General features: G+C 38.2%; 8 protein-coding genes across 8 annotated transcripts; 5 read left to right on the top strand and 3 right to left on the bottom strand.

The window, feature by feature from the left end:
• Positions 1-879: 879 nt before the first annotated feature.
• I206_104724 (centromere/microtubule-binding protein cbf5) lies at positions 880-2,594 on the top strand (the record flags this gene model as incomplete). The annotated part of the gene is made up of 4 exons (XM_019154027.1): positions 880-967; positions 1,035-1,730; positions 1,813-2,399; positions 2,481-2,594. The coding sequence occupies 4 exons, from the start codon at positions 880-882 to the stop codon at positions 2,592-2,594; spliced, it is 1,485 nt and encodes a 494-aa protein (XP_019012767.1).
• A 294-nt stretch (positions 2,595-2,888) lies between these two features.
• Positions 2,889-4,899, bottom strand: I206_104723 (uncharacterized protein; the record flags this gene model as incomplete). The annotated part of the gene is made up of 7 exons (XM_019154026.1): positions 2,889-3,077; positions 3,171-3,353; positions 3,423-3,569; positions 3,645-3,735; positions 3,869-3,955; positions 4,012-4,794; positions 4,862-4,899. 7 exons carry the CDS (start codon positions 4,897-4,899, stop codon positions 2,889-2,891), a joined length of 1,518 nt encoding a protein of 505 aa, XP_019012766.1.
• Positions 4,900-5,507: 608 nt separating this feature from the next.
• On the top strand, positions 5,508-6,639 carry I206_104722 (40S ribosomal protein S17-A; the record flags this gene model as incomplete). Its single annotated transcript, XM_070202991.1, has 5 exons — positions 5,508-5,510; positions 5,721-5,803; positions 6,049-6,119; positions 6,301-6,391; positions 6,456-6,639. The coding sequence occupies 5 exons, from the start codon at positions 5,508-5,510 to the stop codon at positions 6,637-6,639; spliced, it is 432 nt and encodes a 143-aa protein (XP_070059092.1).
• Positions 6,640-7,304: 665 nt separating this feature from the next.
• On the bottom strand, positions 7,305-7,789 carry I206_104721 (uncharacterized protein; the record flags this gene model as incomplete). Its single annotated transcript, XM_070202990.1, has 2 exons — positions 7,305-7,340; positions 7,463-7,789. The coding sequence occupies 2 exons, from the start codon at positions 7,787-7,789 to the stop codon at positions 7,305-7,307; spliced, it is 363 nt and encodes a 120-aa protein (XP_070059091.1).
• Positions 7,790-8,154: 365 nt separating this feature from the next.
• Positions 8,155-10,751, top strand: I206_104720 (uncharacterized protein; the record flags this gene model as incomplete). The annotated part of the gene is made up of 10 exons (XM_019154023.1): positions 8,155-8,287; positions 8,376-8,541; positions 8,626-8,781; positions 8,859-8,934; positions 8,994-9,116; positions 9,201-9,303; positions 9,427-9,822; positions 9,893-10,026; positions 10,091-10,399; positions 10,470-10,751. 10 exons carry the CDS (start codon positions 8,155-8,157, stop codon positions 10,749-10,751), a joined length of 1,878 nt encoding a protein of 625 aa, XP_019012763.1.
• Positions 10,752-13,928: 3,177 nt separating this feature from the next.
• I206_104719 (uncharacterized protein) lies at positions 13,929-17,415 on the top strand (the record flags this gene model as incomplete). Its single annotated transcript, XM_019154022.1, has 5 exons — positions 13,929-14,201; positions 14,264-16,770; positions 16,833-17,021; positions 17,127-17,219; positions 17,295-17,415. 5 exons carry the CDS (start codon positions 13,929-13,931, stop codon positions 17,413-17,415), a joined length of 3,183 nt encoding a protein of 1,060 aa, XP_019012762.1.
• Positions 17,416-18,623: 1,208 nt separating this feature from the next.
• On the bottom strand, positions 18,624-18,980 carry I206_104718 (uncharacterized protein; the record flags this gene model as incomplete). The annotated part of the gene is made up of 2 exons (XM_019154021.1): positions 18,624-18,770; positions 18,873-18,980. The coding sequence occupies 2 exons, from the start codon at positions 18,978-18,980 to the stop codon at positions 18,624-18,626; spliced, it is 255 nt and encodes an 84-aa protein (XP_019012761.1).
• Positions 18,981-20,466: 1,486 nt separating this feature from the next.
• Positions 20,467-21,112, top strand: I206_104717 (uncharacterized protein; the record flags this gene model as incomplete). Its single annotated transcript, XM_019154020.1, has 3 exons — positions 20,467-20,512; positions 20,602-20,665; positions 20,767-21,112. The coding sequence occupies 3 exons, from the start codon at positions 20,467-20,469 to the stop codon at positions 21,110-21,112; spliced, it is 456 nt and encodes a 151-aa protein (XP_019012760.1).
• Positions 21,113-21,377: the final 265 nt, after the last annotated feature.

Here is a 21,377-nt window from a genome sequence, read left to right as displayed (position 1 = left end):
AAAATTACCTTTCTCTCTGACTTTTCTGCTTTTCGGGCTGTATATTGATTTGAAGATTATGATTGTCATTGGCAACAAATAGTGACTTTAGATAGTTGAAACTTGGTAATATCTATTATTTCTAGTAGTTTAAGCGTTAAGAAGATTGCTTGGGAATAGATTATCTATCTGGCAACCTCGTATAACACCCGTTCTCCAATCCTTTTATATAGGTAATAATCTGACTTCGCCTCGTTGTTAGTGACTTTGATTTATCAATTACTACACAGCTTGACGGAGTACATTAACTGACATCTTTTGATTGCCCACCTAGGAATGTCACGGGACCACGATGAAAGTGTAATGACATAGCATGATCGGGAACCGATAGGGACAGCACGATATGAATATATCGACATGCCGGCCGAGTCCTCCATTATCAAAGTCACTTTCAAAGAAGTCTCCTGTTGAGCTTTCAAGTGACAAACTTCTCGTTGAATGAATGATCTGCAGGAGATCTCGGTGACCGCATTTTTAGCGTTATCTGAAACACAGCATTGGATTCAAGTGCCACAACCATTGATCATAACCGGTATTATCCTGATTCCACCATGAATTGTTAAACGGAGATATAGTATAACTCCATTTACAAGAATCAGTTTCCATCACAAAATCTCTTCCGTCCTCGATTTTTTCATTCTGAGATACTCAAAATGCATAATTTGGATTCAACATATCTTTACTTTACATTATAAATAAAAATCAACTTTCCAACAGACACTCAACTAGGTATAATCAATCCTAGATAGAGATCTAACGGAGTGTTGTAGATAGTATATATATACCTTTTTTTTTTATCGATTAATCCCTTACCATAAAAAATACATTTTCCTTTTCAAAATGGCCTCTTTAACTGATGGTCAAGTTACGACTTTGCAACAATCGGAAGATTACGCTATTAAAAGTGAAGCTGTTACTCCTAAACTCGGTAAGTGGAGTGATTATACTTGGAGGAAAGCTAAGAAGTAAGCTGACAAGTGGGTTATAATTTCTAGACACTTCGCAATGGCCTTTGTTATTGAAAAATTACGATAAACTACTTGTTCGATCATCTCATTTCACTCCTATCCCTACTGGTGTTTCCCCACTTAAAAGAGATTTACAAACATACGTTAAATCAGGTGTAATTAATCTTGATAAACCTTCAAACCCATCTTCTCATGAAGTCGTAGCATGGTTGAAAAGAATATTAAGAGTTGAAAAAACAGGACATTCAGGAACTTTAGATCCAAAAGTTACAGGATGTTTAATTGTTTGTATAGATAGAGCAACACGTTTAGTAAAATCACAACAAGGTGCTGGAAAAGAATATGTTTGTGTAGTTAGATTTCATGATAAAGTAGTTAATGGTGAAAAAGCTGTTTCAAGAGCTCTTGAAACTTTAACTGGTGCTTTATTTCAAAGACCTCCATTAATTTCAGCTGTTAAAAGACAATTAAGAGTTAGAACAATTTATGAAAGTAAATTAATTGAATATGATGAAAAAAGAAATATGGGTGTGTTTTGGGTATCTTGTGAAGCTGGTACTTATATTAGAACTTTATGTGTACATTTAGGTTTATTACTTGGAGTTGGAGCTCATATGCAAGAATTAAGAAGAGTTAGATCAGGTATTACAGGTGAAAATGATGATATCGTTTCAATGCATGATGTTTTGGACGCTCAATGGTTATTCGATAACACACGAGATGGTAAGTAGGACTTTTTGAATGACACAATGATATCGTTTTGTTGAAGAGATATGCTGATGACATTATATTCTGTTCAATGCAGAATCATACCTTAGAAGAGTTATTAGACCATTGGAATCATTGTTAACCAATTTCAAAAGAATCGTAGTTAAAGATTCAGCAGTAAACGCAGTTTGTTATGGAGCGAAACTTATGATTCCTGGTTTATTGAGATATGAATCAGATATAGAAGTTAATGAAGAAGTAGTTTTAATGACAACAAAAGGAGAAGCAATAGCAATTGGAATTTCAATGATGTCAACAGTTGATTTAGCTTCATGTGATCATGGTGTAGTTGCAAAAGTTAAAAGATGTATAATGAACAGAGATTTATATCCAAGAAGATGGGGTTTAGGTCCAAAAGCTCAAGAAAAGAAAAAAATGATTAAAAAAGGTGAATTAGATAAATATGGTAAATCAATTGAAGGTGTAACTCCACAAAATTGGAAAAAAGATTATATTGATTATAATGCTACTAATGAAGAAAATGTTCCATCTACTTTACCTACTCAACCTCAAACTCAAGCTACTATTACACCGATAGTTGAAACAGAAGATAAAAAGAGAAAAAGAGATGGTGAAAGTGAAATTGCTGCTACACCTTCAAAAGGTGATGGAGATAAAGAAAAGGTGAGTTGTTGAGCAAATTTGTATACGAATACTATTCATTTTCTGATTATCGAATTGACATGTTTTACAATATTTACGTAGAAAAAGAAAAAGGTCAAGACTGAAGATGGCGCTGAAAGAGAGGAGACTGCCGAAGAAAGAGCAGCTAGAAAAGCAGCTAAAAAGGAGAAGAAAGAGAAGAAAGCTGCTGCATAGGGGATATTTTGATAATTATATCAAATCAAATTTTCGTTTTATATTTTCACTTATTGGGGTTCATACCTGTATGTATTTACATCTTGTTTAACATTTTTTTGCACACATGTCAATTTCGGTGTTAGAAAAATCAGTCAAACTTTGCTTGCATCTAGCTAAATCAGAACACTTTGCCATTTGATTGTGCATCGATAATAATCATCTAAATTTATTTGTCTACAACTCGTCAATTTAATTTGGTTGAATTTCTATTCTCTCATCTAATCACCTGAAACGTCCATTCTTGAATTATGGTCAATCCACCGTCAAATCCAAATCGATTTCTCTTAAACTATCAAAATAAGTCTTGAAGAAATCTATATAATACCGTACATCATGAGATCCAGCTGTTTCTCTAATTGAATGCATTGATAATTGTGCTAAACCAATATCAACTGTTCTAACATGCGTTGACAGATGAGGACCAACTGTAGAACCGCAAGTCTGCCAACAGTAAAATTAGATCCAAGTTAATTGCTATCATAGTGGCATAATGATAGAAGCCGAATGAGCCATCGAAGTTGAATTATCACTCACGGAATCATTCCTTATTTCAAATTCTTGAACAGGTACTCCAGCTTTTTTAGCTACTCTTCTCAGTAAGAAAGTAGTTTGTGCATTCGAAGTATATCGTTGATTCGCATTAGTTTTAATTACTATACCTCCATTAATATAAGGTGAATGATTAGGTTCATATTTGTTCTCGTAATTTGGATTCACCTATTTAATTCGTTAATCAGCTTGATAGGGTTTCGTTATCACAGATCGATAGCTGATATTTTGACTGACTGCATGACCCATATCGGCAGAAACTAAGAAACTATTTGCCAGTAAGTTATGATAGCCTATATTCTGATATTCTGGTAATTGAGTTATCCTCTCAACGAATGAAGGGAGGAGATTCGACTCTGCTCCATGATGAGATACGCTGCCGACCTATGGAAAATCAAACGATGATCAGCCTCGTCAATCAGAACGGCGTTTGTAGCAATTTCTATGATTACGATTTACCTCTTCGTTATCGAACAGAATCACACATCGGATGGTATCTTCATTTCCGCCATTGTCAGCTGCCTCGATAAGACCCTCGATGGTGCAGAATCTGGACATTCAGCGTTTGTTAGCATCATGAGAAGATTGATCGACGCATAGGAAGCTTAGTGTCGAGCTCGTAGGCTACCGAGGAAAGAGATGGCAATCAAGAGTAGCTGAATCAGATTGTGGTCGGAACTTACGAGGTCATCAGATTGTCGCATCTTGGACTGAAAACAAATTCATTCGACAAACCGCCTACGGTTGATGGCTGAGTATCGTAAAGAGATCTGAGCACAAGATTTAGCTATTCATCATTCGGTAACATCGGCTGATAAACACTAACAATTCGAAATCTTGGATATCCGATACTTCACAACCCAATTCATCCGCTAATACAGCCAATAACAATGGGTGATGTTTACTTTCCATCTTACTTATATCGTTTTCATTTTCACTTTTACTAGGTGTATTCGTTCCACTTCTAAAAGCTTGCGGAGTACCTGATCTTGAAATTCCATTTCCATTTCCATTTCCAGTTGAATTTGAATTATTCAATTGATCAGAAACTAAACCTAAAATAGGTAAAAATTCAGTTTCTTTATTAAATTTAAAAGCTTCATTAATTGTTCTATCTAAATGAATTGCTAAAGTAGGTATACGTAATAAAGGTCTATCAATTTTAACTAATTTTGATATATATTTACTTTCTCCTTGATTGTTATTAGTATTATTAGAAATTATAACTCTTCCTGCAATTGATAAATCTCTATCAAACCAAGTTGACCAAATTCCTCCACCATATAATTCACATCCAACTTGTAAATAACCTAATTTTGATTTTTTTGAAATTGGTCGAATTTTTAAACAAGGTGAATCTAAATGTCCAACTGCAAATGAAATTGAAGTATTATTTTTCTTCTTATTTTCACTAGATATTTTATTTGGTAAAGTAAATGCAACTAGTGAAGATTGATTTCTTGTATAAAATAATTTTGATCCACTTTTAAATGAATTTAGATCTATATTCTTTTCTGATATTCTTTTAAATCCATTTTTTTCAAGTTTGGAAGTAAGGTTTTCTACAGCTTGAAATGGTGTAGGAGATGCTGTTACAAATTCACAGAATCTTTTTGCGTAGGTCAGCCTCAAAGACATAAACATGGAGGATAAAGATAAAAGCATGTTCAACTTACTTTGTAGCGTCTTGAGGAGGAGATGGAGGTACTTTCATACTGTTAGACATATACGCAAGCTCTTTTTATCGAGATAAAACAAAGGATCTTGTAACGCTTCTGTTTGTAAGGCCGTGCTAGAGGTGAAATCGAATCTGATGATTAATTACCTTTGTTTACCATTACAGAGTCAATAGTCAATGAAGATGTCAAGCAATCATTGCAATCGTCACAAGGTGTCAGGGTAAGTCAAATGATCATGTGGAGGCATTGGCTGATCTCGGTGAAAACCGAAAACATGAACTCACTTTACTCGTTATCACGTCAATATCGGATTTAGTATTATCACCGATGGTCAACCACCTACAGCAGTGATGCCACATTAACTATTCATCGTATGGTGCGTCGCATACTCTTTCAATACTCCGCTTTTGCCATACGGTGAGGAAGTGTATTTTGATTCCTCGCTGCCCTTGTGCATACTCAGAGCTTTACTCCCTGATTGACTGCTTGCTTGCTTGGTTTGCTCTGATCTGCTCGTTGACTGCTGGCTGTCCTATCGTATCCTATCGTCTAGACCGTGGTGTGAAGATTCGACAACACCTCTAAAATTGTTTAAGTCCAAATTCAATTAACTAACTTTTCTTTTTTTCAGCAATCATTCAAAATGGTATGTACCATTTCTTGATATTAGATAGACTTGAAGGAAAAGAGGATTATGCTGACCTAGATGAAAACAATTTTCCTCTTTCTTCGCTATCAACTTCGTCTTTATCGTCAATTTTCAAAATTCACCAAATTATCAAATATGAATATTGGAATGGCTTTACATCGTTCAAATTTGAATGTCAATGTTTTGGGGATTCATTATGGATAATAGGGTCGAGTTAGAACTAAGACTGTCAAGCGAGCTTCTAGAGTTCTCATCGAGAAATACTACCCTCGACTCACCCTCGATTTCCAGTGAGTATATATTAGTCTTTTACAAGGAGTTAAAAGCAGGTCAAAGGGCGACTAGAGCTGGATGGGAAAGTGGATGATTTGGAATAAAGGATGGTGGATATCTTGCAGAATTTACGAATGAGTAAATGGAGTTTGGAGGACTTCTGCATATAAATAAAGCAACATGAGGGGTTAGAGAAAGGACACTGCTTGAGATTGTACGTTGAAGTCAAGATCATATACTGATTCGCTCTTTTCTATCACAGCACCAACAAAAGACTTCTCGATGAAGTAGCTTCAGTTCCCTCAAAGAGACTCCGAAACAAGGTTGCTGGTTGTGAGTATAATTCCAAAACTATCACTTGGGATTGAGGGAATATTGCGAATGGATTTATCATTATCAGAACTATAGAATGATAAGCGATTGGTCATTGGCATATTCCTCTCACCATCATCTAGCTATACCGGAAGACCCTTACATATTCAATATACTGACAAATAAATTCTTATACTTATAGTCACCACCCACTTGATGAAGAGAATCCAAAAAGGTCCTGTTAGAGGTATTTCCTTCAAATTGCAAGAGGAAGAGAGAGAGCGAAAGGATCAGTAAGTAAAGCTTGTCCTGTAGTGATTTTGCAGAAACTGATATCAATATTTTTTTCTTTTTTAGATACGTACCAGACGTTTCTGCTCTTGCTGCTAACGCCGATGCTCCTCTTGAAGTTGACAATGAAACCAAGGATCTCCTTAAATCATTAGGTTTCGATGATCTTAACGTTAACGTCATCTCTGTAACTGCCAACGCACCAAGAGAAAGAAAAACCCGATTCGTACCAGGTGCCGGTCGAGCTTAAAAAAAGAATATTCAATTAAATGGAATTCTAAATAGCTTTGTAGATTTATGGGATTGGTGATGGATACGATTCTGACTCATACATTGCGTGTGTTTTTGATCTAGTTGGTTCTGTTCGGGTCAGCAGTGAGAATAATATAGCACGGCAAGAAAAGGTTTTTTTTGGGAGTAGCGGAAATCGGCCGTGTCTTTCGTTGGAAGCAATATGTTTGGCAAAGACCTTCTTTTGTTAATACTGAAGAAATATTCAATGTTACCATTCACTTCATTCACTCCATTCCGCTAATATGTCTTTAGGACGCTGAAGTGATCGTAATTAAGCTGCACATGAGCCCTATGGGATTCTTCGGGTTCCGATCATTTGCGTATTTCGCCTCAGCGGTTGAGAACCAAAGATTATGAGAGCTTCGTTCACAACGGCGAAAGGTCAAATTGACATGTTCAAGCAGATTCTCAAAAAGTACAAATACATGTTCAGAATGATATGATACAAGTGATTTTCTACAATAGGTAGATCATGATATCCGTTAAATTGTGCTTAAGCCTGAACCTTCTGTCTTTCATAGCAAGGTTTATATCCTACTCTCGTTATTCATGCAATTCGGCGCTCAATTTTCCCCATTGATGATTCGAAAGTCCAACTCGCAAGATGTAAATATATGTTACTTATTCCCAAGCTTTCTTAGCTCTTTGTCGTTTTGCCTATACCAAGAAGAATTAAAGAGAATTAGTTAAAAATTCTAGATCGTCTATTTTTTCCGACCAGCTTGAAGATGAATGGATAAAGCAGGTAAAATGATAAAACCTCGTATATAATAACTCACCTTCTTTTCTTCTCTTTCTTTTACTCTATTACCTAATTTTTCACTTAATTCAACTGCTCTTTCTTTACCTTTATCACTTCTTGCTTTTTGCTTTTTTGAAATTTGTTTATTTTTCGAATTTTTCTTTTGTGATTTTGTAATTTCACCAGAAGGATTAACCATAGTTGCTGGTAATCTTGAATTTTTAGCTATTTTAGATGGTTGAACAGGAATAACAACATTTGGTATATTATTTGACCCTTTTGAAGGTCCTGCTTCATTTGATACTACTTTAATCGTTAGCTGACGTCTTTTTAACAATAGCGACGTCGTGAGCTTACCTGCCATTTTAGATAGTTTATTTTCGGTTGATCTGATGCTTGGTTGAAAATACGATTAAAAGTCAAATAATAAACAAAAGATATAGATATTCCTTGAATTCGATCAATGATAATAATCTTTGATAATTTTAGTAGAATTGGTTCCGCTTATTACTTAAGTTTAATCTGTTCCTGAATTATTATTCTTGCTAATATCGAACGCGTCTATTATTGAGGAATGAAAAGAAAACATAAAATATAACCAGTCTGTTATGACAATAATCATTGTATAATTAGTCTTTGTCAATGTGGAATTTGTGAATATAAAAATCAATAACAGCTCTCAGAGCTTTAGAACAATTTTCAAGAAGTTTTCAATTTGGGCTCATCAAGATGCTCCTCTCCACTTTGATTCTCATCCTCTTACCTATCCTCACTTCCGCTCAAGTCGATAAAAAACCTCAATCTATACGGAATTGTTTATCATCAGGTAATGAAGAACCTATAAATCAAGCTTTCAAAAAAGGTCTGTCTGCTTTTATTTTTTCGGATGATTCTTTGAAAAAAAGTTCACTGTTTTAGCTGATAAATTTTGGTCATTTGTAATTTCATAGGAGGTCAAGGAACGACAGTAACATTATGTTCAGGTTCAGTACATAGATTAAATTCTTCAATATTATTTACAGCTGAAAAACAAATTTTGACTACTGAGAATGATGAAAAAGGTTTAAATAGAGCTTTGTTGATCGTTGAAGGAGTAGATCAAGCTGCTGCTATAAGGTTAGTACAAATAAAAGGTTGTTTAAAACTTATTAAGAATGACTCTGAAATAATCTCGTTACTAATCTTTGATGCTTATTATAGAGCTGATTGTCAACAATGTTCTCATGCAATTATAAAATCACTTATAATAGATGGAAATAGACCTCAATTATTACGTATACCGAAAGGTGACGCTTTAATCGAGATTGGAAATGCAGAATATCAAATCGTTAAAGATTGTAGATTATATGAGCCAAGGTGAGTTTCATGGATTCTTACATTGATTCAATACATTCGTGAATACAGGCTCATATAGCCTAATCACCTACCTATAGAGGCTGGAGTGCTTTGCATTTTCGTGAAGGAGATAGAAAACAATGTAGATATGGAAAAGTCATAAATAATGAGATTGTGAGTAGACTTACTACTCGTCTGTCCCGCCAACTCCGATGCTAAGGGGTGACTTACAGGGTCCTTGCGGTGAAGAATGGGACGATGATTACGATGGGGAAAATGAATTAGAACCTCCTTTTGGTAATCCACGTTCTGATGGTATAAGCTTGGCATGTAAAGATTCAATCGTAGAGAGGAACGTGAGTATCTGCAGATGAATCTTAGCGATTGGTGATCCGCTTGGCTGTTTTTGGGAGGTATCGAAGGCTAAATATCCTATCCAGATCGTATATGATACTACAGACGGAGCGATTGTACTCTTCGGGTCGGCTGGTAGTGAAGTTAGAAATAATCATATATATAGTAGGACAAGGGTGGTTCTTGGAGGTCAGTCTGATACAGCCGCCCTACCTCAGTCCAGCATAACCTGTTCAACGTACTAGACATATACCATTTCCCCTCTCTATGGATGGCTAGAAATGACTAATTTACGTTCCTCCTGTTCGCTAGGTATCAACCTGGTAGATTACGATCCATGGCAAGGTGATTACATGTTGGTAAATGTACATCACAATCACCTACATGCCTTTGGTCGTTATTTCAAAGTTGGAATTGTTATTGGTCCATCATCTTGGTCAGATGACACGGAATCTACTGTACATTCGGCATCAGTAACGGATAATTTTCTTGAAGGTGAACATTTCGGATATGGAATCGTAGTCTCTTCTGCAACTAGTTTTACTGTACTCAGAAATACGATAGGAGAAAATAGTAAATTCAGAGGAGTTAATGGAGTTAGATGTCCTAAAGCACCTGAAAATGGTAAACCTACTGCATTTTTAATAAATCGAGGTAGTGCCAAAGGGACTTTTCAAGATGATTTTGTTAATGGTGAAGTACAGCATAGTGAGTTGATCTTTTCATTTTCCTGTAGTTCTGCAGAACGATATGTTTAACGAGTTGATGCTGTGGATAGTCATTTGCTTGGATATGCCTGATGAGAACGGTCAATCGTATAGACCATGGAGATTTCGTGATTCTTCAGCTGCGATAGCTGCTAAAGCTGCTTCAGGTGACGCATCATCAGATCCAATGGTTCAAGCTGCTTTCGTTAGTTGTTAACCTCGTTCTGGATTAGTGTTCTGAGCTAAGATCATTGACTCAATTCTCATAGGATGCTAGAATAGCAGAAGCTTTAGTTTCGTACCAATGGGCTTTGACTTCAGCTATGGATGTTATAAATGATAAAATCGAAAGATTTACAAATCCAATTAATGAAGATGACTTTAAATTACCAACTTATAAACATGAACATGAAATTGTAGAAAAACCTAAAAAAATAGCTTCAAGTGGAAATAGAGATATAGATGAACTTTCAAATAAAATTGAATTATTAGAACAAAGTGGTAGAAAATTAAAAAAGAATTTTGATGGATTAAAAGTTGATTTTGAAGGTTTAAATGGAAGATTGAAGAAAAGTGCTGTGAGTATTTCTTAATATGATTAATAATCAAAGTGTTTACTGATTAGTTGATTTTAATTCGAAATTTTAGGATGATAATAAACCTTTAATTGAATCTATTTTTACTCAAATACAATCATTTTTATCAGGATCAACACCTTTAACATCTTCTAAACAAATTTTATCACAAAGAGAAAATAATAATAATATTAATTCAACTTTTGGATCAAATGGATTTGGTCTTGGATTTATAGATTATATACCTTTTGGTATATATGGTTTAATATTTGGTTCAGCTATTATATTATTTATAGTTAGTAATTGGATAAAAAAGTTAAAAAAGGGAAACATTAAATTGAATAAGGTGTTTTAAAAGTCTTTATGAGTTTGTCGATTATTATAGATCAAAAATGTACGTCATGCATTCCATGGTATTATCATGACGATCCACTTTGTTTCTTGTAGTATTTGAAAAAGCATTACGCCTACATTCGACTTTTCGACTAAAAAACACAGACGATCGTCTTTTACTTCATATTATGTGTATTAAAGACTGAAGCTACTGTGATTACAATACTTACCATCTACTTCAAGCGAACGGATTCTAATAGATAAGTGCGATCAACCTGCTTCGTCCTGATATTTGTCCAATTTTAATTGGGGTAATACAGCATACACAGGCTGATAAAGTAATCGGTAAAATGCCATAATATGATATATTCCATTTCTTCCTTACTCTTCTAGTGATATTTTAGCTTAGGGATCAAACACGGAATGTACGGTAATCACTTTTATTGTTTTTGTGGTTTAAACTATTGAAAATCTTCAAACGTACGTAAAGTATTCATAGATCTCCGACTGCAATAATCTCGACATTTTTACCCATAAGCTATTTTGGTTTCATGAAACCCGAATAGTTTGATTAGATAATACCGATAGAACTCTTTAACTTATGGAGTGAAAAGAAGGTCATGAAAAAGAATGGGGATAAGATTATGAGATTATTGTGATCCGGTATCACATATGCAAAACACATAACCTTATGCTTGAATTTTGAAAATCCATTGCCGATCCGCTTTGCTCAAGATTGGTTTTTGTTTTTTGGTAGTTTTGAAAAGAGTACGACTAATTTTTCAAAGGAGTAAGTCACCAATCGATTTTTCAAATATTTGGGATTAACCAACGTTCTGAATTAAAATTATGATCCCGGCCGGATCATAAACTTATCGGCAGTCAACGTTAATAGCTTTTTTTTTTGTTTTTATACAAGTAAGCCGATATCTTATTCCGCTTGCAACCGTTACCTTATTGGAAAAACTTTTAAGTCTTTTCCCCCCCCTTGGGACACAAAGTTCCCCATATCGACCCGGCGGAGACAGCGGATCAGATCCGATGCGATATACGGTCAATTCTTCAGACAAGTCCGTGATGGACTTGGAATGAACACTTGGGACTGGCTAATTAGGAGGAAGAACATCTTTTACTTTCCATCTATCGGATAATTTCAAACTAGATCAGCAGTTCAACCTCTTTTTAAAATAGTAATACAGCAAAAGAAGGGAGGAAGACTTATAAAATTGACGAAATAAGGGGTGATCAGGGACAAAAAAGCTATCTTGAGAAAACCCCCGAGACCCACTTCTTACTTCGTGGCTTTAGAAAAAGCATGATAGACGAGAAAGACATTCAGGGTAAATTTGTTAAAGCTGATTAAGGATTTTGAGACATTTTCATTCAAGCTTCTTTACTCAGGTGATACAAGGAGAATTTAAAAAAAAGAAAATAGGAGAAATATCATCATGTCCCTGAGATACAATACCATACAAAGAGGTCAGAACTGGAGAGAGAGAAGGATTAAAAAACGTTATCGTGCCTAATAATTGAAATGACTAATCGGTAATAAAAATAACCAAATAACCTTGTTGTAGTACGTAGTTATACGAATACCGCCTACATTCGCACTTCTTTATCTTTCAGAGATACGTGTATTGCGTATTCGATCACTTTTACTTGAACTGTCTTCTCTATCCCCATTTCATGTGGATATCACTTTTCATTTCATATTCCAGATTCTATGACTTCCTTAACCGTCCGTAATTCTGTTTAATTTCTTCTAGTATAATCTTTCTTGAAATATACACTATCTTAATATTTTACTTTTGTCCATATACACCCGCGGAAACATCAAAGTCAAGTATAGGACAGAGCGCAGGCCCATAAACATTAAAACGATTGCTTATTCATCTAGCCGAAGCCCGTATACCCTGCTCAATTGTACAAATACCAGAAACCACTCCCGAGTAAAGAGTAAAATAAGAGAGGAAGAGTCGGACTACTTGTCATACCTTGGACAGCTTCACCCTCACTCACCTTGATCTGATTGTTTCAGTAAATTCCTCGGCACAAGCGGATTTAGGGTAACCTAACGAATCAAAGACATTTATAGATATAAGCGGACGAGACCGGAGTCTGATTTACAGTTAACTCATCAAACGTCTTCTACTCTACTTTGCCATTAATTCCATCGACCTTCAACACCTGTACTAGCATATTCGAGATCATTTCAACACAGCATTATAGGGTATTGAAATTTAATTCGGAGGCAACGTTCCATGAATGTACCGCAACAAAGGTAGATTTATATCAAATAACAAGAATATTGGATTGCCAAATCTCGACCGATATTTATTGATAAACAGAAACCTTTGTCACCGTTTTGGTATTCTATGCCAACGAGTTAAAGATACCAACAGGCTATATATATCTGGTGAGTATTATAATCTTCACCCCTTTGTTCTCAGCGCATCTTGACCAATTCGTCCATTCCAACTTCTTATCAGTACCTTGGACCTTTGAGCTGTTTCAAAGGATACCCCTCAATATCGCTGACTAATTGAACCTCATATCTCAGTCTTAATACCGATCATTCAAACATATTCCGCATACAACGCCAATAACATACGCTACCTCACTGCTTCGTCTCAGCTTCACCGCTCAACTCTTTGTTAAACCTCGCAGTATCCTGCCCGTATCTGATTTGGACGAAGACGCACCTTAGATTTGATCACCTCCAATCCGTGCATATTGTTGTAAGTGGACATTCCTTTATCACATGGGCTGTTCTTTGTTCTGTCCTTCGCCCTTCTCATCTTTCGTTTCATGTGCCTTGTCTTTGTTCGGCAGTGCACAGATGACCCCCTTTCGGGCACTACGAAGCTATCGCTGGTAGGCCGACTGAAGATAAAGGAGCAGGAACTTCAATCTTAGAGGGAGTCATTACCGTTAGATGGACACTCTGGGTGAGGATCATAGGGGCGTAGACGGTATCATACACTCCCCTGGCGTCAGGGATGCACCTCGCGGTGATTCAAGCAGTACATTTATCAAGGATAACGGAGAAGGATTGCGAGCGACATCGCATATCGAATACTGTTTCTCTTTCCTGTTATCAAATCCACCGGCAAGCAAGTCATGAAATTGTGCTGACTTTTCTGCCTTTATTTCCCCTCGCATATACCATTATAATACAACAACTAACCTCCACGCTACAATGTCAACCGAAAATACAACTATCAAATCACCATTCCTGGTCCCACCTATTCCTCCTCGCAAACAGGTACCTTCGCAAAATCCTAGGCTGAACACGGACAATCTCAGTACTACCTATAACAACTTCGACCGACCTCATTCGGCTGACAGTCGACCCACACCTCCACCACTTCAATTGCACCGACGTGCTATCAGCTCTATCTCAAGTCTTCCTGTTATACCGAGCGCATCGCTTGAGCCCAGCTTCATGTCATACCAATGGCCACCGCCAGGAGTAGGTGTATTGATTAACTTTTTATCGCATACGGATTACTAACTTCTGTGCTTTGATTACAGTACGATTCCCAGCCATACAGCCATGCTGTCGCTCGCCCTATTTCCAACTCAGATGAGAAAGATCCGCTCAGTCTCGGAGTAGGAGGTGGACAGGGAGTCTTGGATCTGATGGGAATGCATCAAGCGGGCCTTTCCGCTTCTGCTCCACCATCTGTGACACATAACAACGCTGGATCAGGTTATAGCGATTGGCAATATCCCGGATCCTTCACCTATCGCCCGTCGTTGAACGTAGATACTACCAATTCATCCTTTGTTACCCCCCGGACAACTGGTCAATTCCCTTTGAATTCAGCTTATTCATCCAATCCACCATCCGGCCTCCCCACTGATTCCGCTTCCACTGATGGCGAAATAATTACTCCTGGTTTGTCTATACCGTTCCAGAATGGTTATACTAATAGCTTGCCATCGAATGGCGATATGGGCAATTACTATCATATAAATGACTCGTCTTCGATGCCGCAAAATAATTTCCACTACCTTCCTTCTCAGTCAAGCTACCAACCTGCCCCACAATTGTACCAACCTCAATCTCAAGGCACCATATCGCCCTCACAGCTAGGAACCACTCAAAATTTAAAACCAACGAAGAGTTTCAGCGATCTATTGATGGGTAGTCGAGCGTCCTCCTCGTCGTCCAGCTCAGCTGAAGGTCAACATGATTGGAGTGGAAATGTACTAGATGATTGGACGAGACCTCTGGGAAAGGCACTCAACAACAACGACCCGCAATCTTCAATTCCAACGATGGACTATTCCAATCTTGCTGGTCCATCGAGGAGCGCCATGAATCCCTCACCGGGTGTACAGCTCTCAGCTCCCTCAGCTGGTGCATTGGACGAGGCGATGAGGCAGTACGTTCATACCACGAATCGACTGGCATACGGTGAACGCAAGATTGTCGTGATGAGTCCAAAGGTTGGTCAGAAGAGTTACGGAACGGAAAAGAGGTTCTTATGTCCTCACCCTCAAGCCACGCTGATTGGTGGGGCATGGTGGAATAAGGCTCAAGATGGTTGCCCTGTATCGCCTCTGGTCGCTCCCAGGGTCAACATCAGCTTGACGGGCGAACAACCGGTGAAGGATGCGGCGGTCAGTTGGACAGGTGTCGGCGGGAATAATCTTGACGAGAAGATCAACACTACAGCTATCAATGTCAACGATCAGCCTTTCGTAGGTAACGTTGCTGGGAAGAATCTACATATATCTGATAACGATGGGAAGAGGCGGGAAGTGAAAGCATTGGTGACCATTAAAGCGCCACTGAAGGTTTTTGCCGGACCGAATGGATGGGGGCTGACCAAGAATACCTTGAAAGACATCAACGACGAAAGGACATTAGGAGTCTTTGAAAGTAAGGAGATAAAGGTTATAAGTAAGCCTAGTAAAAAGAAATCTAGCGCGAAAGCTGGAGAAATGATTATCGCTCATGGATCGACAATCGCCCTCTTCAACCGAGTCAAATCGCAAACCACGTCCACTCGATACCTCTCCGTCGTACCCGATTTTACTCGTATACGAGGTTCAGATGGATTACCGGTCACTGGAGCTCAGACACCGGTCTACCCCAATCGACGATCTGCATTTAGCGGGTTTACAGCTGATGCGAACAATTGGGAGTCCTTCATAATATGGCTTGTTGATCCTAATCGACCTGGGGGACCAAGTCACGCACCGCCACCTCATCCTGATTGGCCATCCCCTCCAGCTAATGTCATTTCACCCAGTATGCTTGTACCACCAATCCGATACAACTCGACTGTCGTTCTTCAATCACTTCAGACCGGTGTCATTTCTCCTGTGCTGATTGTGCGAAGAATAGAATCCGATGCCGACGCTGTAGGAATGGACGGCCATAATGTCGATGCCCCAACATCGCTACCTATGGGGGAATATGCTGGAGATCTGGTATCTCAATTACAGAAAGTCGCCTTTGAGCTCTATAGAATCGACACGATTGAACGTTTGACAAACGATCCTAGGTATGGTGGATTATGGTTGGCCTGTACTCAGGAAGCTGTTTCGGAACAATACGTGGTGCAGGATCGAAAATGGGCAAATGTACCAACACCCCATCGGGGAGGATCAAGACCTAATTCGGTACCTAATACTCCACAACAGCGATTTGGCGTGTTACCTATGACACCTCATACAAATAACACGAATCTACCTTCGACACCCTCTAGTCCAGTCAGTTCGAATTCTTCGTCCAATGTAGACTATTTTGGTGCGCATTCTCGAAAATCTTCTTCGCATTCCATAATGTCGCCTAATCATTCTGAATTGCCTTTACCACCACCTACATCAACAGACGGCGGCCCAGTCAGAAGGCATAGGACGGGATCCATACCGAAAAATGGACATGCTCCATTTGCTAGACCACTGCAGAAGAAAAGAGGTTCTTCATCTGGTTCATTGGAATATCTACCCAGTCCGACTATGACTGCTTCGCCGGAAAATCACAGGATGCAATGGACGATGGATGTTGGAGATATCTGCATATGGTGAGTCGTCCACTGACGGCAGGATGTGTAGGTCATAACTGATTCTGGTGCATGATGTACAGGAGTATCGTCAGTACAGAGCAAACAACATACACATTTTACGTTCCACCATACGCCACAGATCCCGTCGAGCCGTACGCACCATTTCCGATAGCGAATCGGATGTTACCTTCGCACTTGAGCGCAGATCATACTCTTTCAAGACTAAACCAGCAATATACTTCGTCCACCGAAGCTCCTCTTATGACATTGTGAGTGACCTCAATGACCAACCGACAAATCTTTTTGCATGTTGCTAATATTTAGATCTTTCCCTCCATCCTCTTGATGTTCATTTCCCTCCCTCGTATCTACAGGTACGGCAAAAATTTCGTCAGAGCCCCAGATGGACATGCGCATCACGTAATTTACTACGGCACATCACCGGCGAATTATAACGAAGTGAGATGGTGAGTAGACGCTTAGACGTCCGGGATGGAACTGGATTCCGGATAGGTGAACTGACTGTGTCGTTCAAATTCTAGCCAAGAAGTTATGGCTGCCGCGGAACCTAATTTACCTCCTGGAACCCGAACGCCCATCTTCATAGTTAGAGAAGATGGTGGAGTAATCATTCCAACGAACTTGACCTATCCACCGATGTGAAGCGGTACCATTCCTAGTCCCAATCGAATACATGAGTCTTTGATATCGTTTATATCAGTCAACCCCCCAATCAAGCACACAAACAATTGAAACATATCAATATACATCGCACATAGCCACATAGATTTATCGACACTTCCCCTTCACTTGTTAGAATCTTACGATTTCAATCATACATCAATCAATTATCATCAACATAGAATAGATTTTTTCCTCTTTTCCCTCCCAATCAAATTCAGCATACACAATCAAGTTTTAATTTCCGAAATTCATTATTGTTGAAAAGCATCTGATCGACTTTTGATCGAAAGATAGGTCAAAATGTATATGCAGTATGAAAATATATGATTTTACCTGATTACGAATTCAAGTGTTGAGCTGAGCTGGTATTTTTGGGAAATTATCGGATCGTCATATTCCCAAGTACGATCGCGATTTGAGTTTGAGATAGACAATGACTGAGTCAACGAGTTGCTAACGCTCAGCATGATTAGAATCAATCCCGTGAAGCTGAGTCTACCTCCGGGTAAGCTAATTGATCGGTTCCCATACACCCTCTCTGAACCTTTATACCGAACACTTACGATCATATTTATTCATCGATCTTTTGTCTGACGGACCCAGAAATCACATACTTTCTATCTTTCTTGGCGTGTACCTCACTGATGAGCAATTTATTTAATGGCTTGAATAGAATTTTTGATGAATGTGGAGCATTGCTAACGATCATTTTGACTATTATGACCTTGGGTGTAGCTTTGATACCTATTTTTATTCTTTAATTTCATGTTATGAATGGAGGTTATTTGATCGAGAGTGAAATCTATACATCATTTTTTGTGTGAAGTTTGAATCAATATTTCGAATGATACATTAATTACATTATCTCAGATCACTCGGACTCGAGAACAATATGTCAAAAAAAGGTCCTTTATAATATAGCCGCTCAATATATGAGATGTGAATAAGAGTATTAGTGTTTGATCAGTATGCCATTGTCCCGATATAAATATAGCTACATTTGCATATTTCGTCGGACTTCACATGTTCGCTATACACAACGAACCATGCTCATAATCACCGATCAACGCTAATCTACAACCTTATGAATGTATATATGATGATGTGCTATAGCAATTCTGTAAAAGCCAACTGGGGTCAGCATTTGGACGGAGATAGAAAATACAGGTATGATGATGTATGATATTTTACTCACAGTTGGTAGGGTGGATGGACTCGGGAAGAGCGTTCTCGAGTGCTTGAGGGGCGATCTTTTGGATACCCTCTGGGACTTTGGAAGGTCCTGTAGCATGAGATACGTTGCTCTCGTCCTTGGCTGGGTCAGTGTTGTGAAGCTATGAATTTACGTCTAATATTAGCAGTGCAAGGATCATCAATAAGTGGAGATCAAGAAGTTGTAGATTAAGTATCGATCGTGATTGTGACGTGTGACTCACGGAGTCGGGAAGAGATCTCTCTACTCCTTCAGGTACTTTTTGTTGTACAGCTTGAGGAACAACGGATTGACCTTGTGGGTCGACAGCGTGTGATTGTTGAGTGGACATTTTTATGGTGTTTGGGTTTGGTTGTTGTTTGGAAAGTAAGTTGCGCTTGTATTGTGTATTCGATGATAGAAAAAGCAGGAATTTATGTCGAGATTGTTCATGGCTTATATATCTTTCTGAAAGCAGTCGATGATTAATCGTTTGACTTTCCAAAGTTGAATTGGACGCTCACGTCGTCGTCATAACTCTGATACGCTGCATAATCGAACGCGAATTACTGTGCCGAAAGTCACGGAAGTGGAACGATTTCAGTTGATCGATATGACTTAAAGGTACGATCGGATAGTAACTCATTTATCATACAGTAAGTAGAAGGTGGTTGCGTGATTACGAAAGCGATACGATTCGACATTCGTATTACGAGTACTTCATATCGAGCGGTCGTTCATGCCCGAGCTTGAAAGGTGATTAACGTTAAAATGCCATAATCTAGATCAAAGACGATCATTCGATTTCGATTTTAACGTGAAGATATCACCTTTTATCATATCTTTTCGAAAAGAAAATTCCGTCATCATCGCTTACAACGGTTTTACATGCCCGAAGACCGGTTATTAATCCCCTTTCTTCCCTTTGTTCGAGTTGGTCATTCCTTTTGTTAAGTCGACGTGGAAGTTCGAACTTCAAGACATGGCGATGTTAGATCTCGATCTTAATTGTAGTATTGAACGCTTTCGTGAGTGTGGAATATCGGCATAATCTAGATTTCAGCTTGGCACTACGAGAAAACACATGGGCAGATTGGGTTCACCAGAGTATGACGCGTTTTGATATTCTTTAAGTCAGATGAGTTGCGATAACGTCTCATCGAGCAAATACCTTTCAGTACTTACGATTGTCTAATCAAGGGTCTAGAATCATACACAAGCTCCAAACGCTACACCCATACTGTAGCGACAGTGCGTGCAGGGTCAGTGTGTATGATATGGTAAAACCCTCTTTTGGATGAGAAAGTGGTAGATGATTCGGCAGATGTAATCAATGATCAGGACCTGATAGGAAGAACATTAGTTGATCTCGTGCGACGATCACTACTCACACCGTGATTAATCATACTGACATGGAGATACACTCTAATTTTTCGAGCTGGCGGTATCACTATCAAATCTAGAGCCGATGCTATTACAACGGCGCGAGTGATCTGTGCGAGTCAGATCTCATGTTGGAGCGTTTCCTTGACATTCCATCTTCACACGTTGGACAAGGGGTCCTTTGGGCGAGAGATGGCTCATCGAAAACGTTTCATCAGATGCAGTGTAGCTATAGTATGATCAGAAAACGTTCATTGAGGATGGTTGTGACAGGAACCCGTAATATTTTCTGGAAGAGGAGAAAGGTATCATGAGGAATATGCAAATAAGATATCAGAGATCATCCGAGTCATTCAGTCTTGGTTCCCTACTGATATATTCGATCTGGTTGTCCTATAACACGCAGTACTATCGCTCGCAATCAAATTGACCATCTCCAAAAATATAGCAGCGAAATGGGGATTTTGGATTCGTTAAAAAAAAAATCTTCGTCTTTTCAACGTGAGTTAGAAAAATCTCTATCGTGATGATTTTTTATGTCATATATAGCAAGAAGCTTACATCATTGCTCATCTACATACAAAACTCAGCCACTACCCATTTGTCTGAGGTAGAACCAACAAGCTATTCTTCTAGATACTCTTCCGCACCTACGTGAGCCAATTTACTTTCGTCTAGGATGAATTCTCTTTGATACTGTTGGTACAGAGATTGGAGACTTGAATGAGCTAACTCATTTTTCCATCTTCATATAGCTCAAGATGTACCTCTCCCATAGGTCGAACTCGATCTAATGAATTATCTTCAATAATCTCAAGATCAATTATATATCCTACACCTACACCGTTATCCTCAGAAACAAATCGATCAGTCAGAGGATATTTAGAAATTAATTCATTTGGAATTGGAACCCAAAGTAAAGATGAAGAAGCTAAAATAAATAAAACTGTACCTGAAGGGTTCAAAGCTTTTTTAGAAGAGGTTAAAATGAAAAATCCAAATTATAGAGAAAAATCATTAGATATACTTAAACCGATTTCAACGGATGATAAATTCGATATTTTTATGAGAAGAAAAAGAAATTCATTTATCGACAAATGAGATATGCGAGTAGATCATTCAATGTGGTTTGTAAATCTGGAAAGTTTGGGAATATAAAACCAATGAATGGAAATATGATATATAGATTCAAACGCACGTGGGTTTCTCGATGAGAAAGCTGTGACATAATGTACTCTTAAAGTAAACATGATGCCGGTATACGACTTGCTCAGAAAAATTCATGATTTCATTCATATCATTCACATTGTTGTCGTGTACAAGACCAGACATTTCATTAACGTTTGTAGAGTATCCTTACCAATCC

Source organism: Kwoniella pini, chromosome 6 (assembly GCF_000512605.2).
Source record: "Kwoniella pini CBS 10737 chromosome 6, complete sequence".
Classification (NCBI taxonomy): Eukaryota; Fungi; Basidiomycota; class Tremellomycetes; order Tremellales; family Cryptococcaceae; genus Kwoniella; species Kwoniella pini.
This window is presented reverse-complemented; position numbering and strand designations above follow the sequence as displayed.